Here is a 15,751-nt window from a genome sequence, read left to right as displayed (position 1 = left end):
GAATGTATGTACTTGTAAGTCGCTCTGGATAAGAGCGTCTGCTAAATGACTTAAATGTAAATGTAAATGTAAAGGCATTTTAATTAATTATATGAAGAGTGCCTTGGTCCTCCTTTCTTTTTGATGTACAAATGCAACTAATTTGATAAAATAAATAGTTTTTAAAGAGACGGAAGACATAATGAAAAGCTGTGAGTAGACAAGGAGGCATGCAAGTAAAACCCATCAGTCCTGACATAGCTACATTCCTGTAGAGTTAGCAATGCTATTATTTACATAAGCATTCAAGACCCTTTGTATTGAGCTCAGGTGCACCCTGTTTCCATTGATCATCCTTGAGATGTTTCTACAACTTGATTGGAGTCCACCTGTGGTAAATTCAATTGATTGGACATGATTTGGAAAGGCACACACACACACAGAGCAAAAACCAAGCCATGAGGTCGAAGGAATTGTCCGTAGTGCGCCGAGACAGGAATGTGTCGAGGTACAGATCCAGTGAAGGGTAGCAAAACATTTATGCAGGATTGAAGGTCCAAGAACACAGTGGCCTTCATCATTCTTAAATGGAAGAAGTTATGGACCCTCAAGAGTCTTCCTAGAGCTTGCCGCCCGGACAAACTGAGCAATCGAGGGAGAAGAATCTTGGTCAGGGAGATGACCAAGAATCCGATGGTCACTCTGACAGAGCTCTAGAGTTCCTTTGTGGAGATCTAAAAACCTTCCAGAAGGACAACCATCTCCGCAGCACTCCACCAATCAGGCTTTTATGATAGTGGCCAGATGGAAGCCACGCCTCAGTAAAAAAGGCACATGACAGCTCGCTTGGAGTTTGCCAAAAATGTACCTAAAGGACTCGGACCATGAGAAACAAGAGTCTCTGGTCTGATGAAACAAAGATTGAAACAAACTATTTACACTGAATACCAAGCGTCACGCCTGGAGAACACCGTAGGGATGGTGCCAGGTTAAGCATGGTGGAGGCAGCATCATGCTGTGGGGACATTTTTTATCAGCAGGGACTGAAAGACTAGTGAGGATCGAGGCAAAGATGAACATAGCAAAGTACAAAGAGATCCTTGATGAAAACCTGCACCAGAGCGCACAGGACCTCAGACTGGGGCGAAGGCTAACCTTCCAACAGGATAATGACCCTAAGCAAAAAGCCAAGACAATGCAGGAGTGGCTTCGGGAAGTCTCTGAATGTCCTTGAGTGGCCCAGCCAGAGGTCAGACTTGAACCCGAACTAACATCTCTGGAGAGACCTGAAAATAGCTGTGAAGCGACGCACCCCATCCAACCTGAAAAGACCTTGAGAGGATCTGCAGAGACGAATGGGAGAAACTCACCAAATACAGGTGTGCCAAGCTTGTAGCATCATACCCAAGAAGACTAGAGGATGTAATTGCTGCCAAAAGGTGCTTTAAAGTACTGAGTAAAGGGTCTAAATACTTATGTAAAATGTGATTTCAGTTTTTTATTTTTAAAACATTTGCAAACATCTCTAAAAACATGTTTTGGCTTTGTCATGATGCTGTAGTGTGTGTAGATTGATGGTTGTAATGTAACAAAATGTGGAAAGTCAAGGTGTCTGAATAATTTCCAAATGCACATCTACAGAAATAAAACAGATCCTGCTTCTGTTGCCTGTTTGAGTGTTTAATAGCTTACTGATTCCATGAGCACCAAGCCTCATGCAAACACGTCGGATAAACAAATCAAAGTCATCTGTTTTTAAATCTTTGCTATGCTGTATTTTTCGTTAGAACAAAAAAGGTACTTCATTTATTTAGTGTTTACACTCTTCCAAGTTATCAGAATTGTTTTTATTTATAATAACCCTCCTTTTTCTTGATCTCCTTATTGCTATTATTAATATGATCACCATTATAATAATAAGTAATATCATTATCATTAGTAGGCTTAGTATAGCAGCAGCGTATAACCACCATTGAGCTGTAGGCCTAAGAGTTCATCCTGTTTAGTATTAATACCGTAACTTACTTAGGCCTATATTTCAATAGCCTACAGTACTTATAGGCTACTTTATCAATTAGTCATTCTATCGTTCATGTCATCACACAGTAAGAGTAATTCATGACTTGAAATGCAATCAAGCATTTTAGTTCTAAAATAAAACAAAGCGACCCATGAATAATTGGCCTAAACAATAGTTTACGTAAACCGTTCATTTCGGCAATTGCATTCACAAATACATACGACTGTTCTTAGTCCCTGCTATAATAAAGGCTTAGGGTTGCAAAGGGTTGGAAACTTTCCGGTAATTTTCCCAAACATTTTCTATGGGAAGTTAAGCCCGGATATTTGGGGAATTTTGCTTAAATTCATAAACAATGTTAGCTTATAACAGTGAAACTTTTTTGTGTGATACACATAAGGCAATTCTAGGTCTTGTGGCATATTTTGGTTAAACTATCCCCAATTCAATGGAATTGCAACCCTCTGCATGAACAGTGCACTCTTCCATCACATGTGCAGTGCACTCTTCCATCACATGTGCAGTGCACTCTTCCATCACATGTGCAGTGCACTCTTCCATCACATGTGCAGTGCACTCTTCCATCACATGTGCAGTGCACTCTTCCATCACATGTGCAGTGCACTCTTCCATCACATGTGCAGTGCACTCTTCCATCACATGTGCAGCTGATCATCAAGATATTGCACACTAATGAGACGCTATTGAGCCCACACTGTCTGAGCTAAGGACTACATGCTTTCTGGTAAGTTTTGATTACAGTACTGGGTGGGGTGAATATATTTTATATGACATACATTATTTTTTGTTAACTAGTAAATAGTAGCCTACAGCAAAGTGTGTGTAAATCATTTCAAACTTGTTAACAATTTCTGCTAGTTAGTTTTTGCTTCCGATGTGGGTTTTAGCTTGCTAACAGAGGATTGTTAATTCACCTGTTTCCATACGTTTCAATTTAAAACATTTCTTACAAAGGAGTTGTTTAATATAATTACTTAACTATTTCTGTACATGGAATTGTTTTTTATTTTTTATTACTCATTTTATTCAAATCTTTACAGGAAAATGCCACAGGCACTATCTGATGTGTGGAGACATTTCACTGCAGCCAATGAAGAAGGAAAAGCTGTGTACATTTGCAAATACTGTGCCAAATCACGTGAAGAACGCAACAAAGATGCCAAATCGTTTGGCCAAGTGCATAAAGTTCCCTCAGCGCTCACAACAAGCAACCTCTGACAAAAGTCCCTCTACTTCTATTCGAGGTGAAAATGATGAATCTGACACCTTATCAATAGCAACAGCTCATGGTCCTCCTGGAATCAGAAGTTTTTTTTGACTCAAATGGAGGAACGTATTCAAAGAAATGCTGATGAATGTCTTGCTCGAGCTGTGTATGCAACTAGTTCACCTCTGATGCTCACAGGCAATGTGTATTGGTAGAGATTTCAGAATGTTCTTTGCCCAGCATACACCCCTCCAACCAGGCATGTTTTATCTACTCATTTGCTGGACGCAGAGTTCAAGTGAAGGTCAAGCAAATCATAGAGAAAGCAGACTGTATTGCAATCATCTCTGAAGGGTGGTCGCATGTTCGTGGGCAAGGAATAATTATCTAAATCATCTCCACCCCTCAACCAGTATTCTACAAGAGCACAGACAGAAGGGACAACAGACACACCAGTCTCTACATTGCAGATGAGTTGAAAGCAGTCATCAATGACCTTGGACCACAGAAGGTATTTGCACTGGTGACAGACAATGCTGCAAACATGAAGGCTGCTTGGTCTAAAGTGGAGTCCTACCCTCACATCACACCCATTGGCTGTGCTGCTCATGCATTGAATCTGCTCCTCAAGGACATCATGGATACACTCTACAAGAGAGCCAAGAAAATGGTTAGGTATGTGAAGGGTCATCAAGTTATAGCAGCAATCTACCTCACCAAGCATGAGAAGTGAGAAGAATAAGAGCATCACATTGAAGCTGCCCAGCAACACCCGTTGGGGTGGTGTTGTCATCATGTTTGACAGTCTCCTAGAGGGGAAGGAGTCTCTCCAAGAAATGGCCACATCAGTCTGCTGATATGGACAGCCCCATCAAGAGGATCCTCCTAGATTAAGTATTTTGGGAGAGTGGTAAGCAGCCTGAAACCTATATCAGTAGCCATTGCACAGATTGCGGGAGACAATGGCATCCTGTCTGATGTTCAGACTCCGCTTGCAGATGTTAGAGAAGAATGCCCTGCCCACTTCACTGTTGCTCCAAGCAGAGGAAACTGCAGTTCTGAAATACATCAAAAAGCGTGGACTTCTGCCTGAAGCCCATACGCCACAGCGTACATGTTGGACCCCAAGTATGCTGGCAAGAGCATCCTGTCTGGTGCAGGGATCAACAAGGCCTATGGTGTCATCACTACCGTGTCTCGCCACCTTGGCCTGGATGAGGGCAAGGTTCTTGGCAGTCTGGCGAAGTACACTTCCAAGCAAGGGCTTGGGGATGGAGATGCAATATGGCAGTCGTGCCAACATATCTCATCAGCCACCTGGTGGAAGGGACTGAGCCACCCTCAACACGGTTGGAAAGTGACAGTGAAGATGAGGCCTCAGAGTCTGATGTTCAAGAGGTGGACATTGAGGAGGTCCAGGGAGAAGACATGGAAGCCTGAGAAGAAGACAACCAAAGCTTTCATTTCTAGACGATCATTTTACAGATGTATGTTGAAAACACTTTTGAGAGATGCGATGGATTATTGGGGATCATTCAATATTCTCTTTTGTAGTTCAGGGAAATCATCCCATGTGAAGTCAACTCATTTAATTCAAGTTCAATTCGTAACAAATTATTTCATTTTTTTCTATTGGAAGGATTGTCATTTGCAATTATGTCTACTTATGATAAGGTAAAAGGTTTATGTTTGTCTCCATATGATATGGTAAATATATCCAATGCAAAAAACATCTACATTGAAATGGTATTAATATTCATTTGCATATACAGTTGAAGTCCTGACCTCAATCCTATAGAAAATGTGTGGGCAGAACTGAAAAAGCGTGTGCGAGCAAGGAGGCCTACAAACCTGACTCAGTTACATCAGCTCTGTCAGGAGGAATGGGCCAAAATTCACCCAACTTATTGTGGGAAGCTTGTGGAAGGCTACCCGAAACGTTTGACCCAAGTGAAACAATTTAAAAGGCAATGCTACCAAATACTAATTGAGTGTATGAAAACTTCTGACCCACTGGGAATGTGAAATAAATAAAAGCTGAAATAAATCATTCTCTCTACTATTATTCTGACATTTCACATTCTTAAAACAAAGTGGTGATCCTAACTGACCTAAGACAATTTTTACTAGGGTTAAATGTCTGGAATTGTGTAAAACTGAGTTAAAATGTATTTAGCTAAGGTGTATGTAAACTTCTGACTTCAACTGTATTTCTGTTAATTCCCATATATTCACGTTAATTTCCACGGAAAGTTTCCACCTCTGAATATTCCCCAAAATGTGCAACCCCGTAAAGGCTTATAATTTAGTGGTGTTTACACAGTTCCAAATGGTCAGAAAATTACATGCTAATCTAACGGCCCTTCTTTGGACACTGTGCTAACAAACCTCCAAACGAGCTTCAATGCCATAGAACACTCATTCCGAGTTCTCCAACTGCTTTTAAATGCAAGTAAAACTTAGTGCATGCTCTTCAACCGATTGCTGCCCACACCCTCCCGCCCGACTAGCATCACTACTCTGGACGGTTCTGACCTAGAATATGTGGACAACTACAAATACCTAGGTGTCTGGTTAGACTGTAAACTCTCCTTCGACTCACATTAAGCATCTCCAATCCAAAATTAGATCTAGAATCGGCTTCCTATTTCGTATCAAAGCATCCTTCACTCATGCTGCCAAACATACCCTCGTAAAACTGACTATCCTACCGATCCTTGACTTCGGCGATGTCATTTAAAAAATAGCCTCCAACACTCTACTCAGCAAATTGGATGCAGCCTATCAGTGCCATCCGTTTTGTCACCAAAGCCCCATATACTACCCACCACTGCGACCTGTATGCTCTCGTTGGCTGGCCCTCACTACATATTCGTTGCCAAACCCACTGGCTCCAGGTCATCTATAAGTATTTGCTAGGTAAAGACCCGCCTTGTCTCAGCTCATTGGTCACCATAGCAACATCCACCCATAGCACGCACTCCAGCAGGTATATTGCACTGGTCATCCCCAAAGCCAACACTTCCTATGGCCGCCTTTCCTTACAGTTCTCTGCTACCAATGACTGGAACGAACTGCAAAAGTCACTGAAGCTGGAGACTTATATCTCCCTCTCTAACTTTAAGCATCAGCTATCAGAGCAGCTTACCAATCACTGTACCTGTACACAGCCAATCTGTAAATAGCACACCCGACTACCTCATCCCGATATTGTTACTTATCCTCTTGCTCTTTTGCACACCAGTATCTCTATTCTCTACTTGCACATCATCAACTGCACATCTATCACTCCAGTGTTAATGCTAAAATTGTAATTATTTCACCTCCATGGCCTATTTATTGCCTTACCTCTCTACTCTTCTACATTTTCACACACTGTACATAGATTTTTCTATTGTGTTATTGACTATGTTTGTTTATTGACTATGTCTGTTGTTTTGTCGCACTGCTTTGCTTTATCTTGGCCAGGTCGCAGTTTTAAATTAAAAACTTGTTCTCAACTGGTCTACCTGGTTAAATAAAGGTAATATTAATATATATATATATATATATATATATAAATAAATAACTGTTTGGCATACATAATACTCCTTACCTTTTTCTTGATATCCAGTATTTTTCACAACTAAGTCAAATTTTTTGCACACATCCCACTTTCCCTTTACCTCCTGAGCAATCAGTAAACGTTCACACACAGACAATTGCCGTTATTTATTTTTTAAAACAGCACGGCAAGTCTTAGCTTGGCCCGGCACAATCAAATCAATTGCAGTCGGACTCTAGAATTTGTGTGTCTTAATTATTTCATCAAACAGCGCGCTTAAAGCATCAGACTAAATTTGATTTGATTAAAACACGTAGGATGTGTCTATATATGGAAAAATACACGTTTTACATTTTCTACCAATTGATTAGTCTAAACACAACTCTTAGTTGATCAAGATGTTTATTTAATATTTTTTTAGTTGGGGACAGCCCTAGTGTTGGTGTGTAACCTATTCACAGTAACCGGGGCCATAGATATGGCTCCCTATGTACATTATTACTAGCGAACAGACAATGTCACAGTACACTGAAGTCAAATGGACGAACTAGAAAGAAATATCAACTATGTCCATGCCATTGTAGTCAATGTAGCTTGTACTGTGTAATCTATACCATGATCGACAAACTGCCCCAGACAAGTAAATACACAGTGAAGTGAACCTATTTCACTCATGAGAAGCAAAGCATTTGTCAAAACCAGCCGAGGTAGAAAGAAACCTTGAGGAGAGTAAAAGGGCCTTCCCACGAATAAGACAGCCTGGCTGGCACGCCTCCACTGGACCTCAGCCAATTCCCACAGGCCCTCTCTAAACGATAGGAAGTAGCTGCTGGTTGCTATGGGAACAGTGTAGGAAACCATACAAATGGTCATTTGTCCAGAACTCTGGGAGCAGGAAGAATGAACCATTGTTGTTCCTGAGGCAGGGGCTATCCCACACACTAGGAGTGTATCCCAGATGGGACCCTATTCACTATGGGCCCTGGTCAAAATTAGTTACACTAAAAGGGAATATGGTGCAATTGATGTATCCAGGGTCTATCGGGAGTCTGGCTCAATCAAGGTGATTCAGTAGCCACAAGATGTCAGGGTGGGAATGCAATGAAGGCATGGTGCAAGCCAACTTCATTGACAGACCAGGTAGGTGAGGTCACTACAGTGTGCAATACAACAGCTGGGTTTACACTACTCAATGAGATGGATCTCGTTTTGAACCTTATCCCTGCAAAATAAGATAAGAACTTCCTTTTTTTCTCTCCATGAAGTAGTACCTATTATAATCTCCAAGCCCAAACGTCACAAGCAGGTTATGATGGCCACTGTTTGACTGTATACTGAAGTGTAATGTTCTAACAGTTGAACTAAAGCTTTGTCAAAACTGATAGAAAATTCTAATTTCTGAATGTGGCAAGGTACTGGTCAGCACCTCAAAGGAAAATGGTTTACTTGTAGAAAACAGAACCGTGTTCTTACCTCGTCATCCTCCTTCTCCTCCTCCTCCTCACTATCTTTTCCTTCCTTGTCCTCCTCGTCACTGCTGGAGGATTCTAAGATCTCGCTCATGTCCATCTTCCAACTGTCAGGGACCACCTTGGTTTTGAGGAAATGCACTGCCTCGTCCAACCCTGGGAATAGCCAGAGGAAGTCAAGAGTTACAGGTCAATTTTATGTCAATTCAGTTGACTTGGACAAGACATTTCTCCATAGGAATGCCCATTCAGTTCTTGAACTAACTGGAATTGAGTGTTGAGCTCCCTAGATGAGCCATCCTTACCGTTCCTCGACGAGAACTCAGCTTTAGAGATGCTGTCCATGTTCACTTCATGGATCTCCTTTCTTGCCACAGTTCGACTAAAAAAAAAACAAACATCTAAATGCACGTGCATTCAGCTACAATGTTACCAATTATGAGAATACTACAATAGCAAAAAGACATGCATATTTACATTGCCCTTGGCTAGAAAATGTATGACGGGGCAAATATCAAACAAGACGATGTCTGTAAACTAACCAGAATGTCCTTAACTCTACGACACAAGAGTAGGATGAACAATGCTTACAATTTGGAGTCTGCAAATGATCTCACTAAACATTGGTCTTTCTTGACTGTCAGGTCATCATTGCAGCTGGGCGATATCACCTAGACAGAACCAACAAAGAAAGGGAAATTTAGGCGCAATTGCAAATAGTGCTGGGCAATATATTGTGAATACCGGTATGTATCCACGTACCATCTATGAAGGTATTTTTATACAGTGCTCAATAAATCAAAAGTTCAACAAGTTGGACAACGTCACTGTCAGTTTCTACGTAGTTTGGATGAGAACAAAACCATCCGAATAGAGAATCATATTAAAATCACTTAGAATTCATGTTGCCACCATTCTAGGGTCATGCACTACTCATAAGTCGTATGTATAACAGAAAACAAAGTCAAATATGAGAAAAATATGATATTTTGTCTTTATCACCGAGTCCTAATATCAAAGAGGAATTGTGCTAGAAGAACAAAAAGGCCAAGGAGGGTTATTATCCATTTGCTTTCAGTTTCACAATGGGTTCCATTTTTCAAGTGGTTGTATAAACCAGTAGTTTCCAACCTTTTTTGAACCGTGGCACACCTTAATGGGATCAAAAATATATATTTTTTAAAGATGAAAATGGGATTTATCGGCACTTCATGATAGTTAATTTGTGTGTACATCTTTAAGAGTGTCCTGCGAATCTGTGCTGGAAAAAAAGTTTGCGCCGGTAAAATAAGTCTTTAGTTTTGAATAGTTTGGAGATGAGCGGTTTTCTGCTTTGTAAATTTATTTTGTGGAACAGCATAGCCTAGTCAGACATGCCTGTGGTAATGGTTGTCACAGGCAAAGTAATATTATACAAATTACTCATGACTTGCTCCCCTCAAATGATACAAATGTAACAACAGCCTGAGCACACCTGACTTGAAACAATGATACAGATGTAACCATGTGCTATTCAATGTATTATTTAAGCACTGGTGCTCCCAAGTAAAAATGCCATAGTTCACCTTATATATATATATATATAGAGAGAAAGAGAGAGAAAGAGAGCGGCAGGTAGAGAGAGCAAGAGTGAGAGATACCGGCAGGCAGAGAGAGAGAGAGAACCCATATTTATGCTTATTTATGTTCCCTTGTGTACTTTAACCATTTGTACATCGTTACAACACTGTATATATACACATATGACATTTGTAATGTCTTTATTCTTTTGAAACTTTTGTATGTGTAATGTTGACTTAATTTTTATTGTTTATTTCAGTTTTGTATATTATCTACCTCACTTGCTTTGGCAATGTTAACACATGTTTCCCATGCCAATAAAGCCCCTTGAATTTAATTTAATTGACAGATCTCAAAATGATCTGCTCTCACCTACTGTGATGGTCTGGGCCTAAAACACACAAAAACAACACCCAGACACATTGGAAGACAAAGCTTTTACTATCTCATCCTGGATTATACAAGGTCTGGGGTCATCTGCCCTTGGCCTAAAGAGCACGAACACAGACTTCAAAGAAATTGGAAATACAGACCTTGTCATCCTACAAGAAACAAGGTATAAAGGAGATGGACCCACTGGTTTCCCTCTAGGTTACATAGAGCTTGTAGTCCCATCCACCAAACTACCAGGTGTGAAACAGGGAAGAAACTCAGGGGGTATGCTAATTTGTTATAGAGCAGACTTAACCCACTATTAAATTAGTCAAAACCGTAACATTTTACATCTGGCTAGAAATTAATAATGAAATTATCTCCGGAAAATTACCTATATCCCCCCCAATAGAATCCCCATACTTTAACGATGACAGCTTCTCCATCCTAGAGGGGGAGATCAACAATTTCCAGGCCCAAGGACATGTACTAGTCTGTGCCAGCCTAAATGCCAGAACTGGACAAGAACCTGACACCCTCAGCACACAGGGGGACAAACACCTACCTGGAGTTGACAGCATTCCCTCCCCCATATGCTCCCCTAGACACAACTATAGCAAAACAAACAACAAAAATGGGTCACAACTCCTGTTGCTCTGTCAGATGATGAGCATGTACATAGTCAATGGTAGGCATCGAGAGGACTCCTATGGTAGGTACACCTATAGCTCATCTCTTGGCAGTAGTACTGTAGACTACTTTATCACTGATCTCAAAAGGTCCGTAACAATATTAATAAATGTTACTAGATGGAAGGAAAGTAGTGTGGAAATGTACCAAAAAACAATTAGGCAACAAACGCAATCCCTTCTAGACAACTTCCTGGACAAAATGTTTCACTGTGAAACTTGGCAGTAGAAAACCTAAACAGTATATTTGACCACTCAGCTTGCCTGTCAAATCTAAAAATCTCAAGCAGACAACCTAAATGAACAACAATGGCAAATGGTTTGATGAAGACTTCAAAAACCTAGGAACAAAACTGAGAAACCTATCCAACCAAAAACAGAGACCCTGAGCCTACGGCTTCACTATAGTGAATCACTAAAACAATACAGACACACTACGGAAAAACAGCACATCAGAAGCGTAATTGAAGAATCCATAGAATCAAACCACTAATAGGAAAACAGGAAAACTTGAAACACACAACACGAAGAGTTATCTATCCAAAACAGAGAAGGATAAACCACCTCCGATATTTTTGGCTCTATAAAAATAGCAAAAACATATGATCAAATACAAATCTTAGAATCAACTATTAAAGACTACTAGAACTCACTGGATTCTCCAATTACATTGAATTAATAACTACAGGACAAAATACAAACCCTCTAACCCAAAAAGGCCTGTGAGGTTGATGGTATCCTCAATGAAATGATAAAATATACAGACCACAAATTGCAATTGGCTATAAATCAACGAACATCATCCTCAGCTCTGGCATCTTCCCCCATATTTGGAACCAAGGACTTATCACCCCAAACCACAAAAGCGGAGACAAATTTGACCCCAATAACTACCGTGGGATCTGCATCAACAGCAACCTTGGGAAAATCCTCTGCATTACCATTAACAGCAGACTCGTACATTTCCTCAGCGAAAACAATGTACTGAACGACTGTGAAATTTACTTCTTACCAAATTATCGTACGACAGACATGTTCACCATGCACAACCCAATTGACAAACAAACCAAAACAAAGGCAAAGTCTTCTCATGCTTTGTTGATTTCAAAAAAGCTTGACTCAATTTGGCATGAGGGCCTGCTATACAAATTGATGGAAAGGGGTGTTGGGGGAAAAACACACACATTCCTTCCCACAGGGCCAGGGGGTGAGACAGGGATGCAGCTTAATCCCCACCCTCTTCAACATATACATCAATCGATTGGCGAGGACACGAGAACAGCCTGCAGCACCCGGCCTCACCGTACTAGAATCTGAAGTCAAATGTCTACTGATGATCTGGTGCTTCTGTCACCAACCAAGGAGGGCCTACAGCAGCACCTAGATATTCTGCACAGATTCTGTCAGACCTGGGCCCCGACAGTAAATCTCAGTAACACAAAAATAATGGTGTTCCAAAAAACGTCCAGTTGCCAGGACCACGAATACAAATTCCACCTTACACCCTTGTCCTAGAGCACACAAAAAACGATACATACCTCAGCCTAAACATCAGTGCCACAGGTAACTTCCAAAAACCTGTGAACGATCTGAGAGACAAGGCAAGAATCTATGCCATCAAAAAGAATTAAAATTTGACATACCAATAAGGATCTGGCTAAAAATACTTGAATCAGTTATAGAATCCATTGCTCCTTATGGTTGTGAGGTCGGGGGTCCGCTCACCAACCAAGAATTCACAAAATGGGACAAACACCAAATTGAGACTCTGCATGCAGAAACCAAATCATGAGGAAAACCTTGGGAAAATATACACTGCTCAAAAAATTAAAGGGAACACTTAAACAACACAATGTAACTCCACGTCAATCACACTTCTGTGAAATCAAACTGTCCACTTAGGAAGCAACACTGGTTGACAATAAATTTCACATGCTGTTGTGCAAATGGAATAGACAAAAGGTGGAAATTATAGGCAATTAGCAAGACACCCTCAATAAAGGAGTGATTCTGCAGGTGGTGACCACAGACCACTTCTCAGTTCCTATGCTTCCTGGCTGATGTTTTCGTCACTTTTGAATGCTGGCGGTGCTCTCACTCTAGTGGTAGCATGAGACGGAGTCTACAACCCACACAAGTGGCTCAGGTAGTGCAGCTCATCCAGGATGGCACATCAATGCGAGCTGTGGCAAGAAGGTTTGCTGTGTCTGTCAGCGTAGTGTCCAGAGCATGGAGGCGCTACCAGGAGACAGGCCAGTACATCAGGAGACGTGGAGGAGGCCGTAGGAGGGCAACAACCCAGCAGCAGGACCGCTACCTCCGCCTTTGTGCAAGGTGGAGCACTGCCTGAGCCCTGCAAAATGACCTCCAGCAGGCCACAAATGTGCATGTGTCAGCATATGGTATCACAAGGGCTCTGAGGATCTCATCTCGGTACCTAATGGCAGTCAGGCTACCTCTGGCGAGCACATGGAGGGCTGTGCGGCCCCACAAAGAAATGCCACCCCACACCATGACTGACCCACCGCCAAACCGGTCATGCTGGAGGATGTTGCAGGCAGCAGAACGTTCTCCACGGCGTCTCCAGACTCTGTCACGTCTGTCACATGTGCTCAGTGTGAACCTGCTTTCATCTGTGAAGAGCACAGGGCGCCAGTGGCAAATTTGCCAAGCTTGGTGTTCTCTGGCAAATGCCAAACGTCCTGCACGGTGTTGGGCTTTAAGCACAACCCCCACCTGTGGACGTCGGGCCCTCATACCACCCTCATGGAGTCTGTTTCTGACCGTTTGAGCAGACATGCACATTTGTGGCCTGCTGGAGGTCATTTTGCAGGGCTCAGGCAGTGCTCCACCTTGCACAAAGGCGGAGGTAGCGAGAGAGCCAGGCAGACCTGGCTCTCAAGAAGACTGGCTATGTGCACACTGCCCACAAACTGGGGTGGAAACTGAGCGGCACTTCCTAACCTCCGGCCAAATGTATTTTTTATTTAACTAGGCAAGTCAGTTAACTTCACTAGGGTAGGGGGCAGCATTCGGAATTTTGGATGAAAAGCATGCCCAAATTAAACTGTCTGCTACAGTCCCAGATGATAGGATATGCATATAATTAGTAGATTTGGATAGAAAACACTCTAAAGTTTCCAAAACTGTTAAAATAATGTCTGTGAGTAAAACAGAACTGATATGGCAGGCGAAAACCCGAGGAAAATCCAACCAGGAAGTACTATTACTTTGAAAGGCTGTTACCATTGAAAGCCTATCCACCATACAAAGATTTAGGACCCAGTTCACGAGCTCTGTGCCTTCCTCTACATGTGACCAGTCTTTAGGCATTGTTTCAGGTTTTAACTCTGAAAAATGAGGGCGATACACCACTTTCAATCAGTGACCAGTGGAAATTTCCATTCATCAGCCATGTGCCCTGATCGTGAACGCGCCTTTCTTGTTTCTCCTTTCCTATTGACGAAGCTTTTGTCCGGTTGAAATATTATTTATGACAAAAACAACCGGAGGATTGATTTTAAACATCGTTTGGCATGTTTCTACTAACTTTTATTGTACTTTTTTAGACTTTTCGTCCTGGAATTAGTGCACGCGCCTTCTGCATTCGGATTACTGGACAAAACGCGCAAACAACGAGGTTTTTGGACATAAATGATGGACATTATCGAACAAAACAAACATTTATTGTGGAACTGGGATTCCTGGGAGTGCATTCTGATGAAGATCATCAAAGGTAAGTGAATATTTATAATGCTATTTCTGACTTCTGTTGACTCCAACATGGCGGATATCTGTTTGGCTTGATTTTGTAGTTTGAGCGCCATACTCAGATTATTGCATGGTGTGCTTTTTCCGCAAAGTATTTTTTTTTTTTTAATCTGACACAACGGTTGCATTAAGGAGAAGTGGATCTAAAATTCCATGCATAAGTTGCATCTTTTATCAATGTTTATTATGAGTATTTCTGTAAATTGGTGTGGCTCTCTGCAAAATCACTGCATGTTTTGGAACTACTGAACATAACGCGCCAATGTAAACTCAGATTTTTGGATATAAATATGAACTTTACCGAACAAAACATACATGTATTGTGTAACATGAAGTCCTATGAGTGTCATCTGATGAAGATCAAAGGTTTGTGATTAATTTTATCTATATTTCTGCTTTTTGTGACTCCTCTCTGTGGCTGGAAAAATGGCTGTGTTTTTCTGTGAGTAGGTGCTGACCTAACATAATCGTTTGGTTTGCTTTCGTCGTAAAGCCTTTTTGAAATTGGACACTGTGGCTGGATTTACAACAAGTGTATCTTTAAAATGGTGTAAAATACATGTGAGGAATTTTAATTATGGGATTTCTGTTTTGAATTTGTCGCCCTGCAGTTTCACTGGCTGTTGACGAGGTGGGACGCTACCGTCCCACATAACCTCACTAGGGTAAGAACAAATTCTTATTTTCAATGACGGCCTAGGAACAGTGGGTTAACTGCCTTGTTCAGGTGCAGAATGACAGATTTTGACCTTGTCAGCTCGGGGATTCGATCCAGCAACCCTCCGGTTACTGGCTCAATGCTGAGTGGACACACTGTGTTATACACAGAGAAGCACTGGCATCAAGGCACCTTTCCTCTGAATTAAGTGAAGTTATGACTGACATTGTAGGTGTAGTCAATTTTATAAAGACCAGACCACTAAAAACAAGAGTCTTCTCTGCTATCTGTGAGGAGATGGGAGCTGAACATCAAGCTGTGCTGTTTCACAGTGAAGCAAGGTGGCTGTCACGAGGAAAAGTCTTGTCCCGAGTTTATGAGCTCAGAGAGCAGATAAGAATGTTTTCGGAGCAGGAGCACAAGTATGACCGAGCAGAAAAATTTAGTGATGAGAACTTCCT

General features: G+C 41.5%; 1 protein-coding gene across 5 annotated transcripts in view; it reads right to left on the bottom strand.

The window, feature by feature from the left end:
• LOC120023125 (AT-rich interactive domain-containing protein 4A-like) overlaps window positions 1-15,751 on the bottom strand; it is a 51,780-nt gene that overhangs the window by 17,503 nt on the left and 18,526 nt on the right. For all 5 annotated transcript variants that reach the window (XM_038967103.1, XM_038967101.1, XM_038967104.1 and 2 more), the window contains exons 9-11: window positions 8,832-8,911; window positions 8,546-8,622; window positions 8,245-8,396 (exon numbers count right to left, since the gene is read on the bottom strand). In XM_038967103.1, the coding sequence (XP_038823031.1) occupies window positions 8,245-8,396; window positions 8,546-8,622; window positions 8,832-8,911 (309 nt within the window). The remainder of the gene's footprint in view (window positions 1-8,244; window positions 8,397-8,545; window positions 8,623-8,831; window positions 8,912-15,751) is intronic.

This window comes from Salvelinus namaycush, chromosome 28 (assembly GCF_016432855.1).
Source record: "Salvelinus namaycush isolate Seneca chromosome 28, SaNama_1.0, whole genome shotgun sequence".
Lineage (NCBI taxonomy): Eukaryota > Metazoa > Chordata > Actinopteri > Salmoniformes > Salmonidae > Salvelinus > Salvelinus namaycush.
The sequence above is the reverse complement of the archived record's forward strand: the minus strand, read 5'-3'. Positions and strand labels throughout refer to the sequence as shown.